This window comes from Eutrigla gurnardus (genome assembly GCF_963514095.1).
Source record: "Eutrigla gurnardus genome assembly, chromosome: 17".
Taxonomy (NCBI): domain Eukaryota; kingdom Metazoa; phylum Chordata; class Actinopteri; order Perciformes; family Triglidae; genus Eutrigla; species Eutrigla gurnardus.
In genome coordinates, this window is record NC_139928.1 from 6,723,527 (window position 1) to 6,750,796 (window position 27,270).

At 43.7% G+C, this 27,270-nt stretch overlaps 1 protein-coding gene across 7 annotated transcripts in view; it reads right to left on the reverse strand.

Moving 5' to 3' along the window:
* The window catches only part of ptprua (protein tyrosine phosphatase receptor type Ua), a 164,703-nt gene that overhangs the window by 109,146 nt on the left and 28,287 nt on the right, over positions 1 to 27,270 (reverse strand). For all 7 annotated transcript variants that reach the window (XM_084032201.1, XM_084032203.1, XM_084032204.1 and 4 more), the window contains exon 2: positions 9,223 to 9,351. In XM_084032201.1, coding sequence (XP_083888327.1) covers positions 9,223 to 9,351 — 129 coding nt within the window. The remainder of the gene's footprint in view (positions 1 to 9,222; positions 9,352 to 27,270) is intronic.

Sequence of the window (27,270 nt, forward strand, 5' to 3'; positions counted from 1 at the left end):
CACATTCAGGGATATTTGTAGTAAGGATGTGAAAATGCATGCAAATAAGCAGCTTAACCTGAGTAAGACCTTAATCAGTATATGAAATATTGGCCACAACAGTGCTGCACACTTAACATAAGCAGAGGAAGGCGGTCTGACTCGTAGAATCATATACCACATAGAGATCCATTTGCACTTTTATGTCCTATTTTACTCAACAGCAGTTTTGTTAAGCAGATTGATGCATGTGTAAATATGTCTCCAATGGAGCCATGCTTCCTGTTCAAGTCACGGAAACATAGGTCAACAGCCAATTAAAGCTATTTACTTTGTCTATTCACACATAGATCCCATTTCAAATCTACTTAAAGGAGGGTGAGTTTTAAATGTCTTTCATAGGAGGCTTTTTTTTGGCTAAACTAGTGATTGCCCTTGTTATGCGTCCGTGGGTGTGTTGCCTACACAAGGTGTGGAGTGATGTGCGTGGAGAGAGATAGTGAAGAAGTAAACACCACTATAATAATCAGTGGTGGTAACAGAGAGGCCGTTTTGGAGCGGTGGGGAACCTGTTTTAAGAAGAGTCACTCGCAGTGCAACATGCTGTTAATTCCAGCTATTAAAAGCTCAGGCATTGGAGGGCATAGGTAAAGCTAATAAATAATGCAAATCTACTCCAAACGCCTTTCATAAACTGCCGAGAGCTTTAGAGAGGGCGCTGTGGTTGACCTCCTTGTTAGCATATGACTGAAGAGACACATTAAGTCCAAACGACACAAGGAGTGGGTTTTAGGGAACATTAGTATTCAGGCTGGCACTTGTTGTGAACGGCTATTAATACAGGCTTAACCTAATTGAGTAGTTTGACAGTTGTTGTTCTATTGTGAACCGAACATTAAATCATGACACATCTCAAAAACAAATCACATGCTTTTGTGTTGAATACACCATGTAGCTAGCTAACATTAGTTAAAAGCTAGCCATATGCTAACGTTTATCTATGACGTTATGTGTACAACAATACTTCATTTTAACTGCTCAATTTGTTGTACCATGCTAAATACTTCTGTTTCAACCAGACAACCAAAACTTCTATTTCAATTCAGCGTTAGTCAAACATTGGTGAGTGCTAACAAAAATAAATTTGAACAAAAATGTAAACCTGCTGTTGTAAGCTAAAGCTGGATGAAGTAGTGGCGGAAATCAATTGATACATTGTTTAAGGGTAAAGTGGGCTAAACATGAATGTCGTTTTCGGCTTATTTAGCAAATCAAATACCCCAGAAATTAAGTTACTAAAAAAATACAATAAACATGACGCAAAATCGTATTTAGTATCACATTACCTACCATCAAAGTGAATACAAGGAGTTAACTTAATGCTCATTTTGACTTTTAATATGTCTGAATTCAGCAACACACATCAATGTACAGTTAGTTGACAATTACTTGCACAACAACTTTAGTCTGTCTCCCCACACCCTCAATGTACGACAAAAAAACTGCGTACACATGAAGCCAGGGTCCGTTATAACGGATGAGTCAGACGTGTGAGAGCTGCCATCCCACTGTCAATGAAGTGAGTCATATCGCTGACAAAATATTGCTGCCTGTCTAATGACATGACCGGCTTCATGCCGTTTTCTATTTACAGGTTTGTCATTAAAGTCATGTTAATTATAGAGGGATGGTCACATAATTGTCATACCTGCTGCTGAGACAGAGTAATACCCTGGATGTGATGCCATAACGGGCTCCATCATTTAAAATGTGACACGGTGAAGAAAAAAGAGTTTTCGAGGTCAAGACATAACTCTTTAAAGTGCTCTGGCGTTCCGGTGTGTTGTTCTCCATTATGTATATTTAGCTAATAATTCCTTTGTCAAAATTCACAAATGATTGACGTTCTCCAACCACATTATAATCTATTTCAGGAAAGACATGCTACTGAAACATCTTGCCGATTGAATGAAGTGATTAGCTCGGTCAGCAGCAGTTAAGTCTAATCATATCTGTTGAGCTGCATAAGAAGCCAATCAGCACGGGCTGTCGACATCATTTCTACAGCGTGATACATGTGCAGCTGATTGACCAAAGATAAAACATGTACTTAGTCTTCAATGTACATGTGTGGTGTTCAGGGGCGAGATTTAAAAAGGTGCAGTGTGTAGGATTAACATTGAGGGCATTTAGCAGACGCTTTTATCCAAAGTGACGTATAATAAGTACAAGTACAAGGATGTAGTTGCATCTAGTGGTAAGGTTGCAACCAACTTAAGAGTTTTCCCATGTGCCACACGTGTAGCAGAACTATGGAGGCCGATGTGAAAACGTGAAAAAGCAAATGGCCCCATCTAGAGAATGTTTGGTGTGTTCATCCTGGGCTACCGTAGTAAAATATGGCTGACAGCTCTGTGAAGAGGACCAGCTCCATATGTAGACATAAACGACTCATTATAAGGCATCAAAACACTATTCTTATTTAAAGTATATTAAATTGTATTTCAGCCTGTAGATCCCCCTAAATGCTACACACTGTCCTTTTAAACGAGGCAGAAAGGACACAATATTCACCTGTGAATATTACATGCTTTTATTGTGAAATGTAAGTTGAGTGGATCTGGTAAGATTAAGTTTGTCATCTTCAAAAAAAAATGTAATATTATTGTATATTATATGTATATATGAGTATTCATGGAAAAAACAACAGTTGAAACAAATATGCAGGCATGTGAACCACATGGGGGGGGTTACTGTAAAGGCTTAGATGGCTTTGTTATCAACACTTTTCTTCCACGGCGAAGTGCAATTTTGTCCTGAGCCTTTATCATTCAACGTGCCACGCGAGGATAAGAAAGCAACAAGCAGGTAAAAGTTCGACATGGAAAATTCTGGCCTTCACTTTCCAGATAATCACACCTGAATCTCTCCCCCCAAACACATCGCCATGTGGAAATATATATATTTTTTTTCCATCCTGTTTTCATTTCTCCAGTCTGTCTGGTCTGATTGTTGTATTTAGTGTGCTCAGTCTGTCTCACCAAGATACACTCACACATGGTTTATGTGGTCCTCTTAACTCCCCCCTCCCCCGAGTCTGATAAAAGAAAGTGAATTTAGAACCTCGGGGGAACCGACGGCCGCCATGACAAGTGACACTATTTCAAGAAAAAGGGGGGTCCAGATTCCCAGTGCTGTACTGAACAGTCAGCAACTTTTTCCACTAGAAAAAGAAGAAAAAAAATAGTCCAGCCTGCTGCTGCTGCGTGTGGCACCAATTACTAGCAGCCAACATCTGATGCAACCAGGAGTTCATTAAATCATAATTTGCTGTTGTAAACACAATGAGAGGTTATTTCACAGAAGCAGCAGTGGATGAAAATAAAAAGTCTTACTACAGTCAGGAATCCAAAACACCAACCCAATGAAAGACAAGAGTGGAAATAATGAATTATTCATGAGAGGTGCTGTGGTCGGGTCAGTGAGACATTTTGGACAAATGATCCAAGATGCGGTTGTTCTGGCGAGGACAGATGCTGCTGTCCATGTTAAACTATAAGACACTACCTTCGCGCCTGAGTCGTTACCAGTAGGAGCAGGCTCCTTCAGCGGGACATGGACCCGACTGTACCTCCACAATAACATACTCTCCCATGCTGACAAATTCAAATAAGTCATGCGATCAAGAGAAACTGCTCTCTGTTAATGTGCCATTTAAATGCAAAGAGTCATTCTGCCTCCTCTAGTTAGTTTAACTGACATCGCAGTTTTCGTTGCTTTTCTTAGAGACATTTTACATTTTTTTTTTGTTTAATGCAGGACAACATTTGAGAATTTAATCTAGATCAACCCTTCTCGAAGTTGCCATCGCTCAAACGGGCCCCGTGGGGATATCGACCTCAACGTGGTCCATTTTTTTTTTAGTTGTCCTCTGCGGAGTAGATTTAATTCAACTCCAATAAAATCTCCTTCAAGGGCCTCCGAGTCTGCTTGGTCTTGATCCGGCACAGCAGAAACCTGCTCAATTTTACTATTAAAAAGAGCACCCTGTACATCATGCACAACAATCATGTCTGCCTTCCCACATAGCCCCAGACACTCTCACATCCTGCATCACAATGCCGACAAGCAGACAGAGAATCAGAAGGAACACTGTTGTAGGGGTAGGGAGAGAGAGAGAGAGAGAGAGAGGGAGAGAGAGAGAGACAAAAAAACTGCAAAAGCTGAAGGGCGTAACATGTTCTCTTTTAGCTGCAATGTTTCATGTCATTGGTATTCCACTGGCTGGTGAGCACAAATCAATATTATTGAACTGCTGGTGCCCAATAAACTAAGTTGGTGTCTCAATTGCAGTCTCTTTAGCGTCTCTGAAAGAATTTAAAGCCCCCTGGAAGAATTCAAGGTAGCACCATATATATTCTGATATATATACACGTTGCTTCAGAGGTCCTCCTGTGTAACTCTGACCTTGCATATTCTTCCCGAGCTGCTGGTTAAACCGGAGGGATGGATGGACGGGTCAGCTTTCATTGCAGTGTGAAAACATGGCGGATAAAGCTGACGTTCACATTCCCACTCTGACAGAGGCCGTGTGTTCACGTCCAAATACATCAATTATAGTTCCCTGCGTTACGCCTTGATGCAGTGTTGAAAAAAGAAAACTACATACTTTGGGAGGCAGGTTGTAGTTCCTCAGTGGACTCCATATTAATGCAATACAGATGAGAATCTATGTCCTTATTTCATATTTAATATTGTAAAGTAGGACTGGGCAATAAGGCAGAATATCTCAGTTGGTATAAATCCTGCATTGGGGAAATATACTTGCATCAATCATGCTTCAGTTAGAATTTTTCATCTCTCCTCCAAATCAGCACGACGTGAAGCAACCACCTGTGTGGTGTCTCAATTAACGCTGCAAAATGCAGGTAGTAACGCTCCGGTTTGTCACCAGAGTATTTCACTCAAGTGCCGCCCACACCAATGGGTGGGACTATGTCCTGGTTGTTTACTGGTGGAAGAAGTACATGTTTTAGTTAAAATAGCAATACAACACTGCAGAGATACTCGAAAACAATTAAACGTCCTGCATTGAAAAAAAGTCAAAGTATTACTATTATAATGGTCCAAAAGTAATCACTAAATGGAGAAAAATGGCTCATTGAGTGATATACTATAATAATGACATCCATCATAGTATGATGATGATGATGATTAGTGGTCACTATAGCCCAACCCAACCGCTTTTAAAATTGAGATGAAATCAAAATTGCCTCTTTAACCCTTTTCGATCACATCCCGGGTCATATTGTGCACCTACCTAACAACATATGCCAAAAACAATTACCAAAAAATCAATTTCTTCGCATTTTTAGATCAAAATCCAATATTTTTCTTACTGGAAAATAAAATAAAACAAATAATATGACATCTATCCATCAATCAATCTGCAACGTTGGCGCTGCACAGAGCTGGAGAAGGTCATGAGCTAATCATTTGAACGATCAAATTAAACTCCTCCCAACATTTTGTCCCACCTGCTGATCCCGTTTCAGAAATACGTCGCTGGACGGAAGCCAGAGAGCCTTGAAATGCCGTTCCAGCTTGACTTTCCCCAAGAGTCTACTATAAAGGGAATGTCTTGGTATTGATATATTATGATATATAGTATATAGCATAATGATATATTAATGATATGTCATTAGAGTGAAGACTATGCAGGTGGCTGTTGATGCCTGAGACCTGCGTAGGAGGGGGATGTGTGCAGCACTCGCTACTACTCCCTCATGCAGCCTATGGTTTATGTATAAGCTGGCTCACAGCAGGTTCCTCTAATGATGAGAACCCACGCTGCCGTGTGTCATACCTCCATGTCTTATCCAGCAGCATCGGAGAGGAACATCCAAGTCATCCAAAGCACGTGCCCATCTCATCTGAAATTAACCATCTCTAATGGAATGAAAAGTAGATGATTGTGGCGCTGCCGGCCCCTGAGGAACACCAGGAAGTGTAATCAGCATTGACCCGTGCTAGACTCCGCCGATCCCGGGAAGTTCCTTCACGTACCCAGCATGCCTCGGGGGAGCTGCGCCTGGTACGGCGGAACAAAGCCTCTGTAACTGCGGATGGATTATGAAATCCTGGACGTCCGCCGGCTCCTTCGACAAATTGCCACTATTTACCCCAACAGGCAACCTATGACCAGCGCTAGTCACACTTCACAAGTTTTTTCCTCTGATGTGGACTTGCAAAGCATTTCCCGAGAAAAAAATACTAAAATAGCAGCCGTTTAAATAAACATATATGTCAAATGTCAGCGCATATTGGAAGCAGGCCACCTGTGTAGCTGCACGGCGAGCATTAAAGGAAAAGCAGCAAGGGGCTGCATGTGGAAAAACAAGCTGTCAGTGGGTTGATGATTGGAACGGGGTCTGCGGTAATGAGATTGTTTGGCATGAATCACTGAGGAATCGCTATAAGACCATCTCATCATCCATTAACATTCAACAGGAGTGGAAATAAAGCATGTTCACACTGTCTTCAAGACACGCAAGTGATTACTGGCAAGAATAACCCTAAAAGTCGTAGATTTGCTACTTAATTGCGATGCTAACAACCTTTTTTTTCCAACAGTGACCCTAATATGCCGTCGTACTGCACTTACTGTAAAAATCCAAACTTTCACCCAGAAGACCGCTACTCCTGTCCTGTGTAAAAACGGATTTGCTATGCAAAGTTGATGCACTATGGACGCTAGCCTGCTGAGGGCAATTACTGTTTAATTACGGCTGTTATGGTAGTTGCATTGTTACGTTGCATTGCTACGTCATTATTTAACATAAACCATAATAACCATAATAACCTTAATCTTAATGTGGTTTTGTAGCATTGTGCACATCTGCATGTGTGATGCCTGGCTGATAATATGTACGAAAACACCAAAACCATCAACTCTTCCGTGGAAATGTCTGCTAAATGTTCCACTGTGTTCACTACCTAGTTACATGACTCAAACAATGAGATAAAACAGGCTGGATCCCTCCATAGAGCTGTGGGCGACCGCAGTGTTGGGTGGTAATGAGATCACATATGAGAGACCTTTTTAAAATCCAAAACACAAATTCACTGGATCCATTATCCATGTAAAGTATTGATTGGTGCAGCTTTCAGATGGGATATTAGACTGAGAGACAGACAGAAAGGCTACGTAACTCATTTAAGGTTCCGCTCGACTTCTCTATCCTTTCCCCCAAAGGGCATCTTGGGTGATTCTTTCACCCGAAAACAGCTCACGATAAAGCGGCAAAAATACAGGAATCAATTGGGTGTTGTTGCTCGCGCCATATTTAAAGGGAAGATAGTGAACATAGTCTTAGTACTGAAAGACCACATAGTCAAACTTGTAGTTTGCATGTAAAACCACTATTTATTTGCTTGGCACGAGGTGATGAAGTTCGAAGCCTCCCTGAGGCAACACGCCCAATAGTGACCATGGCTCGTCTCTGCTTGGCCAATTTAATGTGTTCTTTTCCTGTTTAGCGACACTCGGAGTTTACTGCTTCTAAATCAAAAGTGAGTCAGGAGGCAAAATCAGGAGGAGGAGGAAGAGGTGGACTGCAATCAGCATGGGTTGAGACCGTATCCGGATATATCTGGATATCTGTGGTCAGCCAAACTTCCACTCCGCCAGCTGTAATTCGCCTTGAATGAATGCACTTTATTTGCACCTTGCGCCAAGAGTAGACTAGGTTGGAGCTGGCGGGCTTTCGGCGAAGTCTCGGCGAGGCTTTTTGCCACGAAACTTTCGCTGCACCAAGCTGACACAACACGTGAATTTATATCTATATAGATTGTCCCGTCACTGACGTCAGATCAAAGGTGGATGGCACGCATAACGGAAACTCAGCCTCTCGGACCAAAACATCTCCCTCTCTCTCTCCTGTTTTTCATATCTATACACTGCTAATAAAATGCGTCTATGCCTGAAAAAATCGTAAAAAAAAAAATACAGCAGCTCGTGCCTGGTCTCGCGCCTCCGCAGTATGGAGAAACGCGCAACTTTGCCGCGAGCTGGAACCGGAGTTGGGGCTGCAGCTGGTCTGAGCGGCATGCGAGGTCCCGGTGTCCCGCCGTTCTGGTGTTGGACGGGGAATCCGGTGCAGCTGTGGAGCGCAGATGATGAGCTGTGCACCCTGACCCTGTTTTGTGATATACATGCCTTAAAAGTGCCTACAATTTCTATAGTGATATAATATCGGCATTGTTATTATTATGAGATGCACGCACAGCGCGTGATGCGCGTGGTTTGAGCGGCGGCGCTGCTTCTGTCATCGGGTTGTCAAGTGACGGAACTTGCACTGAACCTCAGTGCAAGTTCTGACTGCACCTGGTCTACGAAACTAGGGCCCATAGTATTTTTGTTAAACTGCGATTCTGCTTTAACGAAAATTACTATTTTAATACTTGAAAATGGATTCACATTCTCTGTAATTCGGGACAGTGTGAGTCTGTGAAGTGACCAGTGTTGGGGATAATCCAAATTAAAAGATAAGGGCCGCACTCCAATTGAAAATCACCCAAACTTTAGAGGTTCAGCCAATGTTATTAGGCTTTTTAAATCATCTAACTTTTGGATGTAACTTTCACAACACTGGCACTGTTTATGCACAACTGTCCCTCCTTTCCTTTGGACCCTCCATTCAAAGCCATTCAAACAAAATGCTCTGGAGGTATATTAGAGAAAATGTATTTTCATTAAACGCGTCATTGTTTTATTCTGAACATCTGAGCCCACCTCATGAACCATCCGAGGAACAGCACGGCACATAAAACCTGGTGGGTTATCCTGTGTGTGTGTGTGTGTCATTGCAACTATTTCTGGACGTGGAGCTTCTTTGCTTCATGTTTGCTTTTACTAAATATACAGTAGGTTCCCAAACACCTGCTGTAGGAACCTGAGATATTAATTAACATACGCAGCAGGACACCATCATATGTGTCTTCTCCAAGCGATAAAACAGAGGGTCCTCTGGAGAGTTTTCACTTTTCAGACAATGCCTGCTGGGAAGTCTGCATATATGCTAATCATGTTGATTTAGAAACTTCATTTGGCAAGTTGAATAAACTCTTTACTCTCTAATACACGACTGCAGTAAAGTCCTGCATGAGCTTTTACAGTCTCTGAACATGAAGTTGATGCTACAAGATGACCACGTGGTGCGTTGTGGACCGTTAGGAGCCTACCTCGTAGCAGATCTGGGGTCGGGTGTGGCCAGTTATAGGTCCTGATCAGCTGCCAGTCAAAGTCATCATCTTGTCCCTGTCGGTACTCGCACAAGCCGGGGTCCGAGTCCTCATCAAAGGTACAGCCGGCTACAGGGACGGGAGAAACAAAAGGTGTTAGAGGAGAAAACAGATTAAGATAAGAAACTTGAGGCCGTTAGTAAACTTTCTTCGCTACCACGGACAAAATTGTAGTCTAGAAACGATTGCTCAGTTACATCACCACAGGCTCACTGTAAATGTGTTACACACCAAGAATCTTTGCAAAGCTAATGGTTGGCACCAGGCGGTCAGCGCCGACTGCCAATCTCATCTTTTCCCTCGAATAAACCATTTGGTGCAATTAGCCCTGTGGTGAGAAAATGACAACAGCCACAGGTTCACCGAAATGGCCAGAAAATGACGGGCAGCGGGTTCTTTAGTTGATGGGAGGACAACAATGGCCCGGCTCTTAGCCTGTGAAGGTGACCCAACCCCGCCGGGCCTCTAATGGCTTCATTCACTATTCTGCCATTACAGCACAAGCAACAGGCTTTGAAAGCTGGTCGTCAAACCAGAGGGACAAAAATGGTGTGTTCCTGTTTAATTGGTCAGAAAAAACAGGCGTACTGCAGGAAATCTAAAAACGAGTAGTCTGGACCAATGTGTGGTCATGCATGTGTGCGTGTGCCTAATGCTCTACTTCACAGAGCGATGTTTCCCCATTCGTACGGGCAGTTTAGACACAATTTACCTTTTAGAGCCGTAGCCAACGGTTATTTTCTTCAGTGATTGATCTTTTTTTGACACTTTTATTCCCTAAATGCGTCACAATTTCCAAGAGCACCCCTTCAAATAGCTCGTCTTGTCCACATAACAGTCCCAAAAGAACAAAATATTTATTTGATAGTGATATAAAACGGGGGAAAGGTCAGAGGCTGAGAATGTGCTCGCAAAATAATGAATTGATTATGAATGAATGTGTTATATTTCTATTAACCCCTATTAATGGAGGCTATGCACATGACCAGGGAGCAAACGATGTAGAGACATTTCTCGTCTTTCTTTACGACACGTCAAAAGCTGTAACTGATAACATCACCTGTTGTGGGACCAGAACGCCATTGATGTCATTAGTTCCACACCTGTGGTTTTCCTGATTAATTTGGGGAACGATACAGAAACAGGAGTGCTCTGCTGATGCGAGGAAGTCAAAATTCTGATTCGATCAGGTTAGTTAGATTTATCCAGCAGGCAAAACAAGGTTTTGGGAGGGAGAGCGTTTGACGATCAATAGGAAGGTGCTCATTGATCAAATATGTCAATATCACTTCAAATATTATCGCTGATTGGACATATTTCAATGCAGTGAGACGATGATACAGGTTTTAAGGAAATCTCCTGGTTAACCAAAGCTATTTGGGAAAGAAACCAAAGGCTAAAGGTAAAATTACAACCCAAACTGTCTTTTCCAACACTGCTTACACCCTGACTTCCTGGTTCAAGGTTTCCCGGTGATACAGCACGTGTCATTATTCCGTTTTGCCTCTGAATAAATTGGAAGTCGGTTTGGCTAAAACTCCACCTTCCAAGATCTCAAAACCTTCGTTCATGATTACTATGACAAATGAGAATCAAAAGAACCGATGGGCGGAGCAACAGCTACTAAATCCGAGTGGTAATAAATCACATTAAGAGTTTAAGCAGCAGCGTTATTGCTTTAGCTCACACTAAACTCACTCCTGGAGCCCACTGAGGTCCCAGGACCGCGTTCACCAATGGATCGCATTGAGGCTTGGCAGCAGTGTTGCCGGTCTTAAAGAGCCACGCTGACTCCGTGCCAGCTTCCACTTAACAGCATCTCGTTTGGCCGACTCCCCCAATATTGCTCTTATTGTTAAGAAGCCGCTTCAGTTTTCTTAGCATATCTTTCTAAATATTTTATGTTGCAATAAGACTTCTAATTCTGGACCTCTGATTTTGCCCTTCCTGTTGACAAACGTGTATCACCCCCCCACCGAGCGTCTCCACCGCCCCGGCCCTCTTCCCCTCCGCCTGCAGCCCAGCGAGTGTTTTCCGGGTGTGTAAGCAGATCAGAGTTTTAATTGCCTCCTGTGTGAGGGGCTGCTGGTTGTGCCGCGCCGTGCCCGGTTATCTGGAGGATGAGAGGGCTGAGTGCTGGAGCAGGGCCCCACGGTGAAGGCCTGCCTTTTCATGGAGAGCCCTCCAGCTCCGGGAAGAAATGTCACCATCAGACACGTCCCACTGATTCCCCTCATTAGACTCATCCTTCCCAGCCTCCTTTTGCTTTTAGCGAGTACGTTCCTCTCATTGCCCAAATGAGCTTCTCTGGCAGCAGGAGGGCGAAGCCCATGTAATTAGAAAAGCCACGAGTTTCTACTGATCTGTGTGTGTGTGTGTGTGTGTGTGTGTGTGTGTGTGTGTGCATTTCTACGAATGTGTGTCGTTTTGATGTTTACTTAAAAATGAATGAGATCATAATGAATCCGTCAGTGTCACACAGGCTAACACCGTAACGACTGGAAACAAATTAGTGTTCATCGCAGCAACAGGGACTCCGGCCAACGAGGGACTGAGATTGCTCAAAATGTCCACATCATAATAAGTTGAATGTGAGAGAAAGCGGCTTTGAGAATGCTAATTGCTTATCGGGGGCGATAACGCGGCGCTGTTCCGCCACAGTCCCCGAGCAATGCACCGCCATGCAGAGCGCCAATAACACCTTGAGACGAGGACGACGGGGCCCCGAGATAACTTTAGTGAGCCACTGTCACGGCTGACAAGTTCCTCGGGAAGAGAACAAAGGGGAGGAATAAATAAAGGTGCAACAACGAGGCATCTCTCTCTTTGAAAGGTAGGATGGGTAATTTGCCAAACAAGACCCGAGCTTGTCGTCAGATACCGGGCCCGGGACGCCGTATCTACGTCGTGCTCGTCCTCGCGTCTCAACTACACCACATTCTCTCTTCTTTCTGGCAAAGAAAGAAAAAAGTCATTGATAATGAGACGCTGCATTAACTTCCTTCCAGATTCTGCCGATCTAAAATCCTTCGCAGCATTTCATCGGATTTCACAAAAGCAAGCAACAGAATGTATTTTTTTCCTCGCAGCTAATTTTACACGAGACCGCTGATCAGAGAAATCCTCCGTCTGTTGTCGAAGGATTTTACTCAACAGCCGGCAAAGCCTGCGTGAGGCAGCTAAGAATCTCATTAATACGGCTTTCAGTGACGGTCTAAATACTGTTTCTGAGGCTTCCCTGTGGTATTTCAGAACTCTGAGGGGAAAACCCAATATTAGTCATTTGACTTTTTTTTTTTAATTATTCAAAATTGTCAGATTTAACCCATACTGAAGAACTGAATACAAGTCCCATATGTGTAAATTCTTTAAAAAAAAAGGCTCATTCATTTCCAATAACAGCTGGACAATGTAGTTCATTGCATAAATGTATTCAAAATTAATCCAGTGCTATTTTCAGCAGTGGATTAATCCACATTTAATGCTCTGTTGAGTGTTTGGGCAGCGTATGACGGCGTACGTGGGATTAATTCAAAAGTGTTTATTCATGTTAATAAAGGAACATGTCAGTGCAACAGCATGACTCATTTATGTGGTTTATTTTGGACAACAATGGAGCTCTCTGCCTAATAGGAATAAGACATTTCATGCTTTGACACACATAAAATATTCATTTGTGGATGCATCCATTGTTTAGTTTGGTCTTTTCATAGGATGTGTTGGTAATAAGACATAAAAAAGGATCACTAGGCTTATGAATTAGACGTATTGAATATGAGCATTTCAGCAGCTTGACATTAGCCTTAGTCCCAAAATCACCTTGAGAAAAAGCAACAAATGCTCCATTCTGCAGCATCTGAAGTACTTTGGTAGTGATAGCAACAACATTTAATGCTTTGATAACATTTCAAAAGGGCAATTTAGAGCCAGATGGAAATGAGGGAAGGATATTGGGTATGATATAAAAACTGTAATCAAACCGGGGACGCTGCAATTACGTAAGTATGTAGTACGTACGTATTCACCTTCGACCTCTAGGGCAACAGGACGACCCCAAGAACACAAATCTAACTGACCATAGAAATACTGGCCAAATAAAACAAAATAATCTGGATAGCACAAGATGCAAGTGAGAACATAAGTTTGTATTCTGGGTGCATCGGCCCTCAAGACTAGGAGTCTAATACCTTGCAGTTAATTGAATCCTATGAGTGGCATGTGTAGGATAAAAGTGAGAAAGTAGTGGGACGAGCAAAACTCTCACTCTGCACAAGTGGTTGTGACGGAGCCGGAAGAGGCCCTGGAGGGAGATTAATGGGAGAATGTGAAGACCAGCTTGAAGCGCTTGTGATGGACCCCACAGGCCCACTGCACCAGGAAGAACCCAGGGCCCTGACGATTTGATCCCGGCTATGACATGGAGGTCTCCCTGAAGATTAACTGACTTGGTGTTATACTATAATGATGAAGTCTTCTCTCTCTCTCTCTCTCTCTCTCTCTCTCTCTCTCTCTCTCTCTATGTATATATATAGACACACACATCACATACACATATTGTGTGATGATGAGGGAGGAAAACACAAGCGTCTCACCTAGAATTCATCTGTAATGAATTAGAGGGGCGAGACAGAAGAGCCCTCAAGCAGAAGAACGAGAGAGAAAGAGCAAAGCCAAAGAGGGGCGTCCATAATGAAAACAAATCACAGTATGGCAGGAGGATATGTAGCAATCGGATTTCTCTTCTCTATACAGTATAAAACACAGAGAGGTAATCAAATAAGTCGGAGATGAGCATGAGTTTCTATTGATCAGTTCTTGGCTTAAATTATCAATGCGGAGTAGAGATTTAACAAAGAAACTCATGTGCGATAACTCTCACGGGGATAACTTAATGCAGGGCAGAGCGGCGGCTCATTCTCACAGATAGAAATCCCAGCTATATGGTTGGCTGCCAGTCTGAGAGATTGCCTTTCACTGCTCATTTGAAAAACATAAAGAAAAAAAAGCTGCTGAAACTTACACTGAACGAGCGCCTTGCACTTTGAAAAAAAGAAAAACCGTTAAATCACTTCTACTGCATGAGAGTTACTACACACACACACACACACACACACACACACACACACACACACACACACCTTGTCACTATAATCTTTCCTTATGTAAAACCTAAACTTGACTGGGTGAAACCCAACCAAAAATCGCACCCTGTGCCGATAAGCCAGCTCTATCTGTTAAGCTTATTTCCCATCGCGTTAAAGAATATTCCGCAGGGCAAACCACCTAACATTGTGTAACCGGCAGCAGAGCTCGGCTGGCGCTCCTTTTAATCAGAGCCGCTCAGAAGCTGCAGCAGCTCTGTTGGGACCGAGGATCCAGGATGTTCTGCCGCTGCTCTTGTTTGGGTTGAGATAAAGCTCCGCCGCCGCCGCCGCCACGGCGTGATTTGCATTTGAGCGTGTGCAGGCAAGACAAGTTTGCTTATGGATGGGGTTTGGGAGGGAGGGAGGGAGGGGGAGACGGAGGAGGGGGGACGCAGCTGTGTACAGCTCATCAATAGTGAGCCAGCAGAGGAATAATCACAACACCACTTCTACATGGACCATTAATAACAGCCACTGCTTCTTCAGAAGCCGCACGGAGGAGGAGGAGGAGGAGGAATGTGAGGGGAGGGAGTCGGGTGAAGAAGAGGAATTGGTAAAAGAGTGGAGTAGTTGTATTGAAGAAAAACAACACTCCTAGTGTTCGACCCCCAAAGGCAACAAGTCGTCCTCAGAGCAAAGTCAGTGAGCCAATATTCGGTTTTAATGCGTAAACACATTGGGCGAATGTATTCTTTTAAACTTGAATCAGCATTGAGATCGTCATTAAACTAGGAATGAAAAACACACACCAAAAGCCAGATGTATAAATTATGCATACACACAAAAACCATGTGTACGCCACATGAAAGCTGCCCTGTGGAGTTTTCTTGTAAACAAACAAAAAGTTCTGTTTACTTCGCCCGACAAATCCACAGTGTGGATCCTGAGGTCGGACAAAGTTCATTTACTTCATCATATCAAAACATTTGTACGGCACATCTGGTGAATATGTTAGACATTTCTGATTTTTACATCCATGACTTGTAACTCTCCTGTTTCATAACTGGTATTCATAAAAACAGAAAATGCTGGGAGAATACGTGCATTTCAGACATAAAACGGTGAGCCGACTGAGAATAAAATGCCAAAACATTATTTGTTCAGGTGTTTTATTAGGTCATAGCAAATGTTACTGCTTGAGTTGTTTTGTACACATAAACCAAATATAACAATCTAATTATGTGAAATTGTTTCACATCATTTAAATTGATTTATGGACAGAAATTATTGATCATTTATTTTCCTCTGTGTTTTACCCAAACAAAAAATAAATAAATTCAAGGCTTCTCATACGAGATCATTGTTTGAAGTGATTGATCCCTCCCAGCGACGCTGTGTAACTACATGTGGTGAATGCATGATGATGCGAGTGCTGTACGTGGCAGCCACAGTGTTTGATGACGGCCGTGCATAACGAGAGTCTCACCAGTGCAACAAGGGCATCCAGTGAAGTCGTGCTGATGTGCATACGGCGGGTGAAGCAGCGCCTCCTCCTTTTAAATTCACGGCCGTCTGTCATACGGCGCCGACGGTCACTAAGTGAAAACGTACACAGAACGCAGCGGTTGATCTTATTGGGACGGCGTGAGTCAACCCGCCGCCTTACGTGAGGGGAGATCGATCAAAAAGCGTACTTGGCGGAGCTCCAGCTGCGATCGTTCATCATCATGCATCATGATATGGAGATTTGACTGGAGATGTCGGAGCATGTTAGGACTGATGGGCTGAACCGCCGCGCTCTTGTGACCTTTACAAGACAGTAAATGTAGAGTAAATGGTCTGGTAATGGCTCCACGTCTGTCCAACCTGGGACACACCTGGTCATACGTCTCCATTAATGAGGATGAACTATGTCTCCTCCTATGCCGCAGCCATGTTTGCATGCACAACCTTTTTTTCTTCATCCTGTCCCGCTCTTCCACCTCCTACTGTCGCGTTCTCGTACCATCTCGGCCAAACCCTTCTGATTCACCGCCCAACGTGACGGCGGAATGAAGAATAACTACACGCGGCATGCTGGGGTAAGGAGCGGCGGGTGAGATTGGGACCGCAGGGCGTATGCTGTAGTGTGAAATTGTTTCATTACTAGTCCGTGATGGTTTCAGTCCCTAACTGCAAGTCAGGAAAATCCCAGCAGTGTGGGCCGGCCAAGGTGACTGTTTGAGAGGCCAATAACACTCTTTAACATCTTTGAGTATCTTTAAGGAGGTAATAGATTTTAACTGCCCCGTAGCACAGAGTAAGCCCGGTGTACCTGCAGCTAAATGAGTTGCACCGAAGAACCGGATAGGAATGTGCCACAGTTCAAGAGGTCGATAAAGGTCGTTGATTACCTAATGGGCTTTAAATTGAACTGGTTTCCTCTTTAGAAAAACACTGACAAATCTGTGTGTTTCCACAGTTTTGGTTCCCAAAGTATCAGTAACCCGACCCGACAGCGCAGCACGGATGAAGCGGTCCGTGTACGGCGAGATTAAAGGGGTGGCTGTGTGATAAACCTGCGATCGAGATCGGAAATCCGATAGCTGGAGAGGAGAAAGGGTTCGCCCTCTGTCAGGGTGGAGACGTGTCTAAATCGTCTGACGGCAGTTTATTAAGGTAAAAAAGAAAAGAAAAACAAGATAGCACTGCTGCAGACAAGGCAGGCAGTTTCCATGAGGCAAAGCTTTCATTCCCTTATTTAATCCCCCCCCCTCCCCTCCCTCCACGGAGACATCACTGACAGGACTCCATCTCCCGCAATCGGAGCTATTGTTAAAATGTCAGGGGAGAGGGGAGCATGAATAGAGGTTGATGAATAAAAAAACAGACCTTTTTCAATGACACTCAAATCACCCTAATTAAGAAGACAAGTCGCCCCCCCCCCCCCACCACCACCACCACCTGCGTTACAGCACTGAGCCTCTTCGTTGATGGAGATGAAAATGACAGCTATGCTCAGACTCCTGTTTCATATGAAAATGTAATCAAGAGTGCTGGAGGAGACAATTTTTCCCTTCATGTGGAAAGCCACTTAAAGTGGTTATGTCAATTCTTTATTGTCCCCTGCAACAGAGGAATATTCACGTCAGGACTGACCTAAATGCATCAGTTGAAAGCTTTATGCCTCTGTTTGGTGGTGATGCATTCTTATTAGAAATGATTACCGTCGCCACGCTTAAATTCACCCGTGCCGATGAGAAGCGACACATTAATGACTGGTCTTAAAAAATGTGATTTCCTGAGAGGATGGCAGGCCACTTAAAAATCAAACACATCCCATTCTAAACACTGAAAATATGGCCGCCTCGAAAGAACAGCCCCGCGTCTCTCTGCTGGATGGTATTTGCAGTCACGGCGATGACACACATAGATTTACACGACGGGTCTGAGCGCATGATGTCACGACAACCAACGGCCCGGCGGCTTTTCTGTCAATTTCCATACAATCAAATGGTAAAACTACAAAAAGAAATGCTCAGAATGGCTCGGAGCAGACTGAACTCAGTCATGTGAAACCCGCAAATGTGGAATCTACAGCGTTCTCCTTCCTGTTGGGTGCAGGAAAAGTTATGCACGCGTTCCTGGTATTCACCCCGGGTGGTCAGCCACAAGAACAGAATTCTCAGTAAGCCATTGTACGTTTTTTTAATCATTTATTTTACATATTGTTCACAAAAAAAAATGACTCCAGGGAGGGGAACGTGGCCAGAATAACAAGCGATTACATGCAGGGGGTTCAGATGACAAGCCTTCCTCCCCTCAGAGCGCCACAGGCCCCAACACTGCCGCTGCAGCGCGTCCCTTGGGTGCTCCTGGCAGCTGCGGGGCCCTGACCTCCATTAAAGCTCTGACTACACAGCCTCCCTGCCGTCCGCATCCAAACAGGCACATGGCTAGACTGCACACTGTAGCCTACCTTCCAGTGTATACAAACAGAGCAGGCTGCTGCGATACTGATTTGTTTTAGGAAAGATTAGTATGTTTGAGAGGTAAAAATATCCAATATATATATATATAACCATATATATTGAAGAAAAGCAAATCTCCCTGCACAGCCACAGTTCCTCAGGTGCAGGTGGGTAGCAGGAGTGCGTAAAATCAATAGAAAAAGACGGCCACCGCACACTGATCAGACTCTGCTGATATACTTTTATTATGAACAACGCGTTTCGCTTTCAGCGTCGTCAGGCTCGCCTCTGGCGTTGCTGGGTGTGTTCATATACCTTCGGTCACATGACCCAAACCATCAACAGATGGCAACAAAGTTTTAAAAAACACTCGTGATTATCATATGATGTATATGTACAATATAGCAACACTCAAATAAATCAAAAAGGGAAGCAATACACCCATCACATACAATAGAATACAATATAATAGAAAGCCAAGTTATGAGTGGCGCAACGTATACATCATATGATAATCACGAGTGTTTTATATATATATATATATATATGGTTATATATATATATATATATATATATATATATATATATATATATATATATATTGTTGTGCAAAACAGAAATAATTGTTTTTTGTTGTGCAAAACTTTGTATCAGCTAATACAAAGTTTTGCACAACAAAAAACAATTATTTCTGTTTTGCACAACAAAAACTATTATTTGTGATAAGGAGCACTCAAATTGACTCATTAAGCAATGGGGACCAAGACGTGTAGTTCAAAGTCGGAGGGAGGGATGCTTTGACGTCTAAAAATACTGTTCCAATGTCAAAAAGCTCGACACAGTACAGGTAATTGGCAATCCAGTTGCTAAATCTTCACTGAGTTTTTGTTTCCGACTTTCATCACTCAGTGACTCATTCCCAGTAAGTGGCCATATTTTGAATCTGACTATTAAATGTTATTTTGAACCAAGAGTTGGTGATTGTTGGAAACTATCTTTTATTTGCTTTCTGTCGAGTTAATGAATGTGTTTTCCCCCAATGGTGTCTAGAAGCTTTGAGGAGAGCATGTTAAATTGTATTTGCACTTTAATAAATCATCATGATCGTCCAAATCCCTGCTAGTTTTATTTCTTTGTAATGAGCTTACATGTTTTGAATCTGTATTTTGTTTGGAGGAAATCAATAGTAGAAATGTGCACTGAATGATTCTGAATAAAGTAAAACAAACGAAAGTAAATAAATCAATAACATAATTTTGCTGTGAAATAGACTGCAGGAAGCGTGTGATGTCATCGAGTCATAGAGCAGGATGTGTGCTCTGAGCACCTTGTTGCATCCGGCCCAAATAATCCAGCCTCCAGGCGAAAGAGAGAGAGCACCGCCTGAGTTTAATGTACGGAGAATATGCGGGCGCGCTGCCACTCCGCCAGCAAAACTGTCGAACAAAGTTAAAAGGAAATCAGCAAGCAGCTGTCTCCACAACGGCACTTGAAAATCAGCGATACGCCCGCGTTTGCACCGACAAACAATATGCTCGAGTCATAATAGGCCACCGTAACCACGGTGATGATAGGCCCCTTTTTGAACGAGATCAGCGCTCCTCGGAGAGAGAGAAGCACTGTCTTTGCTCCGACTTAATTACAGCTCACGCCTCCCCTCTCACTCTGCAGAGGAGACGAGAGAGGGCTTTGATTCAGATGCCCTGTGGAACGCTTGATCCTCTCCTTCCGGTAGCATCGTTTACCCCGCACCCCCCCCCCCCAAACCCCTACTTGGGCTGGGAGGATGCGTCGAGCATCATACCAGCAGCAGCAGCACAAGGTGACACTACTCAGCTGCACGCGGAGGAACTGTAAGACATGGAAGCAGAGTGGTGTTCAGTAACAAGAGGCTTTAAATCACATTATAAGCAGCACTTCCTTCAACACCATATACATTTAAATGAGCACTCGTTATAAGAGGCTTAGCCGGGAGAGTGCTGTCCATTATTATGATAAAGAATTATTACCCAAATGTCCAAGATGCAGACATAATTGCTCTTCAATCTTTTAGCAGTCTTTTCGGAGCTGCTTAGTTCCCGCACGCGGGGAAATAGCGCCTGCAGTTATTTAGAGCAAACCTCAATTTCTGGGATGAAAAGCAGGAAGGAGGAAAAAAAGAAAGGAAGGAAAGAAAGAGTTCATCCTCTTTAAAAAAAAAGCCTCTAAATGCTCCACTTTATTCAAAAAGGCGCTGCACGAAGCAGGTTTCAAGCCAATAAGTGCATATGAATAGATTGCATTTACCCTCTGAATGAATATTCATGCACCTTATATTTTTTTTAAAAGGCTGCAACATCTGTAACCGTCAAGTTAAACGAGGAACAAACGACGCTCCATCAAGCTGCTGCGCGAGCAAACGTGGGTCTTTTAGTCTGCTTGAGCTTTTAAGCGAACCCGTGTTACTTGAAAAAGGAGGAGATGGTGGAATGATGGTTAGTGTGGCAGTGGCATGATATAAAAAGTAAAGAGGAGTCATTAAGGCATTAGCACAGCTCATGTGCATCTGAAATGTACCATTAACCAAAATGACAGGCCTGTTGTTACGAGGATGAGGAATCTTTTCCCGTCTTTCGACAGCAAAGCTAAATGTAGAGCTTTCACCAAGGTGAAGTGCTCTCTTCAACATTCACGTAGGGAACTAGGAGGAAAAGGTCGCAGCTAAAAGGTTTAAAGTGGAGGGAAGGTCAGCCCGAGTCAGCCAGCCGGCCATTACGTCCCGTACAGAAAGAAAGGTGTTTAAAATGAAAGAGCCCCCTGGTACGATTCCAGGAAAGCACAACCTGAATGACAAATGTTCAAGACATGGATTCGTGCGGAGGAGATCCATTCGGGGGCCGTGGCCAGAATTAAACCACAGCGTGGCACCGTCATATGGACTGATGGTCCGACGACCTAATGCAATCTCTACAACTGGAATATATCGAATGCACTCTAACGGGATTGTAGCAGCTGATGTAATAACTGCCAAATAACATTAGGCTTCATCAGAATGTGATCCAGCGAGTGCCAGGTGGCTCGGAAAAAAGCCTCCTAAACGAAGAACATCACTTTACTTCAATACGGCTTTGTGGAGACTAATAAAAAACAAGCTATCAGCCATTAAATAACGATTAATTATTAATCCGACTCACCACCACGATAAAGGGCATCGTATATAGGCACTCATCTGGCAGAGTTTAATCCTCGTGGACTTTTTCATGCTACATGGCACCTCCTCCTACATTTCTTCTTCACAGCTGTGCAGCTTGTTTGTTTGGAAATGCATCCATTTTTAACCTTTTCACACACGGTGATTCTGCCGATTCCACAAAAATACGAACTGCGTTCATCCGGTTCACTAATGAACGAGCGGTAGGTGTGACGCGCGCACCACAAAGCAGCTGATTTCACCAGAAATACACCATAGAACTCATAGAAAGTAGGAAATACTGTATTTTACATCCACCATCTAAACAATCCAGAGGGAACATTGTTTTCAATTCACGCTTCGGTTGGAAACAAGAAAGAAAAGAAATAACAGCAGTCGAAAACTTGTGCAGTCACAACGAATTCTTCACAGTACACCGAAAGCAAAATTGAAAAATTATCATTTGTTTCACGTTTGGCTCTCTGATCTCCCAGGTGTCTTCCTGTGGAAAGCAAGCCATCCCATTACGCTGGTTTACAGAAGTGCTGTGTTGTTGAATCGTGTTTGTTTTTTTATTTACGGCCTCAAGATTCACAAGAGAAACTCGCCAGGACGCGGCGTCGTTCCGTGTAAAAGCTTCGAAACAACCGTGTTAATGAAGTGCAGATTTATGTGAATCTTACTCATTTTAACTAAACCACATGTTTGACTCTCTCTTTCCCTCCCAGACCGCATCGCAAGGAACATTTTTGGGCGCTTCACAGATCGCAGCCCTCGCCCGGGCAACCGAGCCCGGCGTGGAGAGCCAAAGAAAAGCTGTGAGCGAGGAGGCGAGACGAATGTGTCTGAGATACGGGCTCTGCCGTGGGGCCTTTAATTACCACAGCTGGGGGCCTGCTCCACTCGCACGCTTGTGTTCAGTGGGCCGGCCTCGACACCAACGCAAGGGCCGTCAGAAAACCACCACGGTGACGACAATGTCAGCCGTGCCCCCCCCAGATGATAACCTCCTTCACATGACAGCAGAAGCCGAAAATGAGGTGCTTATTCGTGGTCGTCACCGGGGAGGAGTTAAAAGATTGCAGAGCACGGGTAAAGAATTACAAGGGCTGGGAATTTGTGCTGCATATTAATTGCGGCCAATATAGAAGCCTGTGCTCACAGCCCACACGGCCTTCTAGGCTGAGTTAGAGAGCAACTGGGACCCTGTAAAGGTTAACGAGAGCCTGTGTGAGTGAGTGTGTGTGTGTGTGTGTGTGTGTGTGAGAGAGTGAGTGTGTGTGTCCACGTTTATGCTGCGTCCATTCACTTGGGCTTAAGTGCGAGCATGCGCAGCAGCCTTCATGTCCGTCTCCGGGGCATTAAACAAGGGATGAAAGTTTATGACATAGTAATATCCATTATGACACTTAAGCCGCGTCTCAGATAATATTTATATAATATAAGATCTCCATCAATCACTGGGACCGGACCACTGAGCCCCCTCCTCATTCTTATTTAACATTCACACTCCAACAGCTGCCAAGATTTTTTTTTTTTTTTTTTTTTTTTTTTACAGGGAGCAGTGTCCGGGATGGACGGCGGAGCCAACCCCATCAGTTTGTTCTTCATTTAGTACCACTTGGCCCCTGGCCTTAATAACACGGGACACGCCCTTCTAACATGGTGGGCCAACAGCTTTAAACTGGAGGAAATAAAGTCATCTTCAATCAGGACAGGCGACGAGTCACATCATCTTTGGTTCCAGTGTCAAGTGTGAGCATTATAGCAATATAGGAATATAGCACACTCACTTACAGACATTACCCGTCTGTAAGCGAGTGGGCTTATGTTTCGGGCTTCCGGAGGCACCAAAACGAGCCATGAATAGCCATTTAATAGCTAAAACTGTTAACAGTTGTTGCCATTTTTTTTATTTTTATACAGGTGGCTTTTCCTTTCATGGCCCAGAAAGCTTGGAAATTGCTGCTGAAGCAATTTTTAAACACGTTTAAACACGTTCTCCTCTGATTCTTGTATTTTCTGATCCGTGTCTTTGGGCTCCTCGGTTTCCTTCGTAGCCCGTCCTTCCAGGACTCCCTGGCAGAAGATGATTCAATAAAAGGATTAATAACATTAAATGCTGATTTAAAGTTGATTTTAGTCTGCTGAAACACAGTAGCCCTTTAAAGGAGTATTTCCGATAAAACATTAAGAATGGCAATAACAGAAGAAGAAATCTCCCCAGAGCTAACTCGTGTGTGTGTGTGTGTGTGTGTGTGTGTGTATGTGTATGTGTGTGTGTGTGTGTGTGTGTGTGTGTGGAGACAAAGGAAGGCGGTGGGCATGTTGCCAACACCCAGCCCTTTGCAGGTAGTGGAAGAAAAGACTTTCTGGTGCTCAGGTTGTCGGTGTCAGTGGGCTAAAACGCAGCAAGTGACCTCCCATTAAACACCCAGCCTCTTAACGGCGGATCCGATTGGCTGTCGCGCCTTGAGCGGTGTTAACATTACATCAAGCTGCCGGCTGGGAGAAACACATTAGCCTTATACAGGTAATTACACAGGGAGAGGAAGGCTTTGTGGTGCTGATAATGCTATGGGTCGGACTAACTGTCCGGGGCCAGATATTAGATGTGATCCTAGACCTTATGTGGATGGCTTTTATTATATTACTTTCTACCAACCCCCCCCCCCCCCCAAAAAAAGAAAACTATTATGATAAATCAGGACATTCACAGTTCTATTATGACGCAAAGCAGAAGATTTAATGTCTTAAAGTATGTCAATATGTCCGTAAAAATAGCTACAAAAATATAATATAATATAATATAAATAAAATATAATAATATAATAAGTTTCTGCATTCACATAGAATCAGCTCCACGGCAGACAGATAACTCCTTCTGCACAGGAAACACTAAGGCAGGACCCAAAGTGAAACATGCATTATGTCCCCGTCGTGAAGGAATGAAACATGACATTTTGTGTCTAATAATTCATGTAGCTTCCTCTGAATATTCTATTGCAAAATGAAACTACGCTCTCCTTGTGTGAAGGAGCTACGTAGCATCCAGTTGTAAAAATATGGGTGATATTACACTTGAAAGACCCTCATCTGGCTCTAATATATAACCAGCAGTGGAGGAAGTAGCCTATTCAGATCATTTACTTCACGTCTTCAGTGCAGGAGCTTTTGTTTAACAGGGTCCAACTTATCTGGATCTAATCTAAATCTAAATTTTATAAGCTCTTCATATGTTTGGAGTGGAAGTATAAAGCGGATTGAAAAGAAAAACAAAAAAACATTTAACAACACACAGTTCTTCAGTAAAGCATCATGTAGATAAATAATTCAAATTAAAGTTGAAATAATCAGACACCACGATATTACTCCAACAGATGTGGCTTATTATGCCAGTTCATAAGGCAGTTTCTCCTGAATCCAGTCCACACACGCGTGTCCGTGCCGTCCTGATGACGCCACGAGACATCTTGTCTCGCCATATGCCCGATCCCCCGTGTGCTCAATAGAGCTCAGCATGCATCTACTTCACACACAGGCGACGATGAAAGGGCCGCGTTCACTTTGCTTTAACATCACTTTGCATTATGAATTCAAGCCATCGTATCATATTGCCCGAGACGTCATCCCACCAGCAAGAGCTGAACGGCATCATGGGAAGCCCCGGGAAAGCACCGAGTGGCGATGAGCCGTGAGCAGAAGGCTTCACTCAGACACTGGTGCGTGGAGCCAACCAGAAAAGACCCTCGAAGCCCCGCCGAGCGCTCATGGGTGATAATGACCATCAGCTTCCTGTGTAGCGGAGTGTGTCTGCGAGTGTGTGTCGCGGCGAGGGGAGCCGGGGGCCAGGAGAGCCGGCGCTTTGAGGAAATGTGTCGGGGTGGCGGGGAATTGGGGAGTTTAGAGGGAGGGGGGGGCTGTGGATCTGGCCTTGATCCCGGCTGGCTCCTACAAAACTAACCCCTTGGCCTCCCGCCACCCTCGGCACCCCTGGGTGCTCTTAATCACCTCGCCGAGGCACATTACTAATCTTAACATTTTCCTTCAAGAGCAGTTTCAGCCTCCATTTCCCTCCTTTCTTCCACAGCTTTCATCTGGCTTATCGGCCGAGCTGGGCCTCTCTCTCATCTCTGAGTGAATGTGAAAGCAAAGTCAACACGTGTGTGTGTGTGTGTGTGTGTGTGTGTGTGTGTGTGTGTGTGTGTGCGTGTCTGTATGTCATTATAAGCTGAGATGAAACGTGCTTGGAGGAGAGTAGCTTTTAATAATCTTGGAGAACAATGAAAAAGAGCATTAATATAAAGTCTCCGGGAGGCTAATGAGCCCAAACCTCCACTGAAGCCACTGACCACTTCCTCGGCTTCGTTCTGAAAGGGGAATGGAGTGTTGGGGGGGGGGGGGGGGGGGGAGCAGGAGTCTGTACAAATAAGCATGAAAGGAGAACGAGGACGTGTTCGCTTTATCCCACTGCGTGAATGAAAATACTTTCATTTCTTTTAAATGGAAAATAAGCGGCCACATAACGTGCAGAGAGCGAGATAAACACGAGCCCCGGGGCCGTTCTTTACATATCACCTCTAAATATTCACTCTCATATCGGGACAATCTGTCTTTTTTGTAAATTGTTTTCCGAAAACAATCATTCTGGGGTTTTTTTCTGTCTCCCCTGGGCTGAACGACACAAAACTGCAGGTTTAATGAGCACAACACGGAGAGAGAATTAAGTCTTACCTGCCGCGAATAGAAAACACACATTAATGAACATCCAACGTCATTCCAGACAGCGATGACTATTTCCCAGAAGGCCCAGAGGGAGAAAAAAGAAATGAGCATTACGTGAATAATTGACGTAACTCGATTTCCTCTCACCGTATTGTACTTGTATACATATCGTACTCTTGGTTCCATTAAAGCCATTTTTATTTTAATGACAACCCGATCGTGCTGCGTTCCTCCGAGCAGACGTTCTGGGAGAGCAGGCAGGTCTCATTTCTCGGATGACAGAATGAAGTGGTTGTTTTGACCAGAAAGTATTCGGGGGCAGATGGCCATTTACTTTTCTACAAGAGTCACGTAATTTAGCCCGTAACCCCCGGCAACTGGAGCGACGCCGCTTATCGGCTCAGGTCGATATGAAGCACATAAAACAGTTTTTAGATCATTTGAGGTTTTTGTGTTTTTAAATCAAATATTTATACTGTCAATTAATGATATTAAGGACACAAAGCTATTTTTTAAGACATTATCTTTATATCACAATGTGTATTACTCATTGGTATAATAAACTGCTTTCGCATATTTTAAAAAGGCTACTCCATCGATCGATTCTCTCGTCAAGAACAAAATTACCAGTAAATACTTTGAATATACATGTCTGTATTGTATGTCTCAGAGCACGAGGACATGACTGTGACATCATCAGGACTGTTTTCTCAGATTTGCCAAAGCTTCCCCGGAGCCACACAAGACATCACACAACAGTTCTCCCAGGCTGAGTAGCAGTTAACATGACAAGTACACCACTCTTCATGTGGAATGTGTTTAATCTTCTGTTCTTTAATGTTGAATTTTTCAAGGCGTACAAATAGTCTTGATGTGCAGCTCCTGATATTTGCGATATCACAGACGCTATTTGATCATTTTCAACAGACAAACAAGGTTTTGTTAATTGCCGCTTGAGCCCGTTGAGATGCCGTCGTCGTACACATATAGTTTTGTTTTCCTGTAGTAAAGTAGCCTGACTCGGAACCCCCCCAGGGTGATTGAGCCTTCCAGCCCAAAC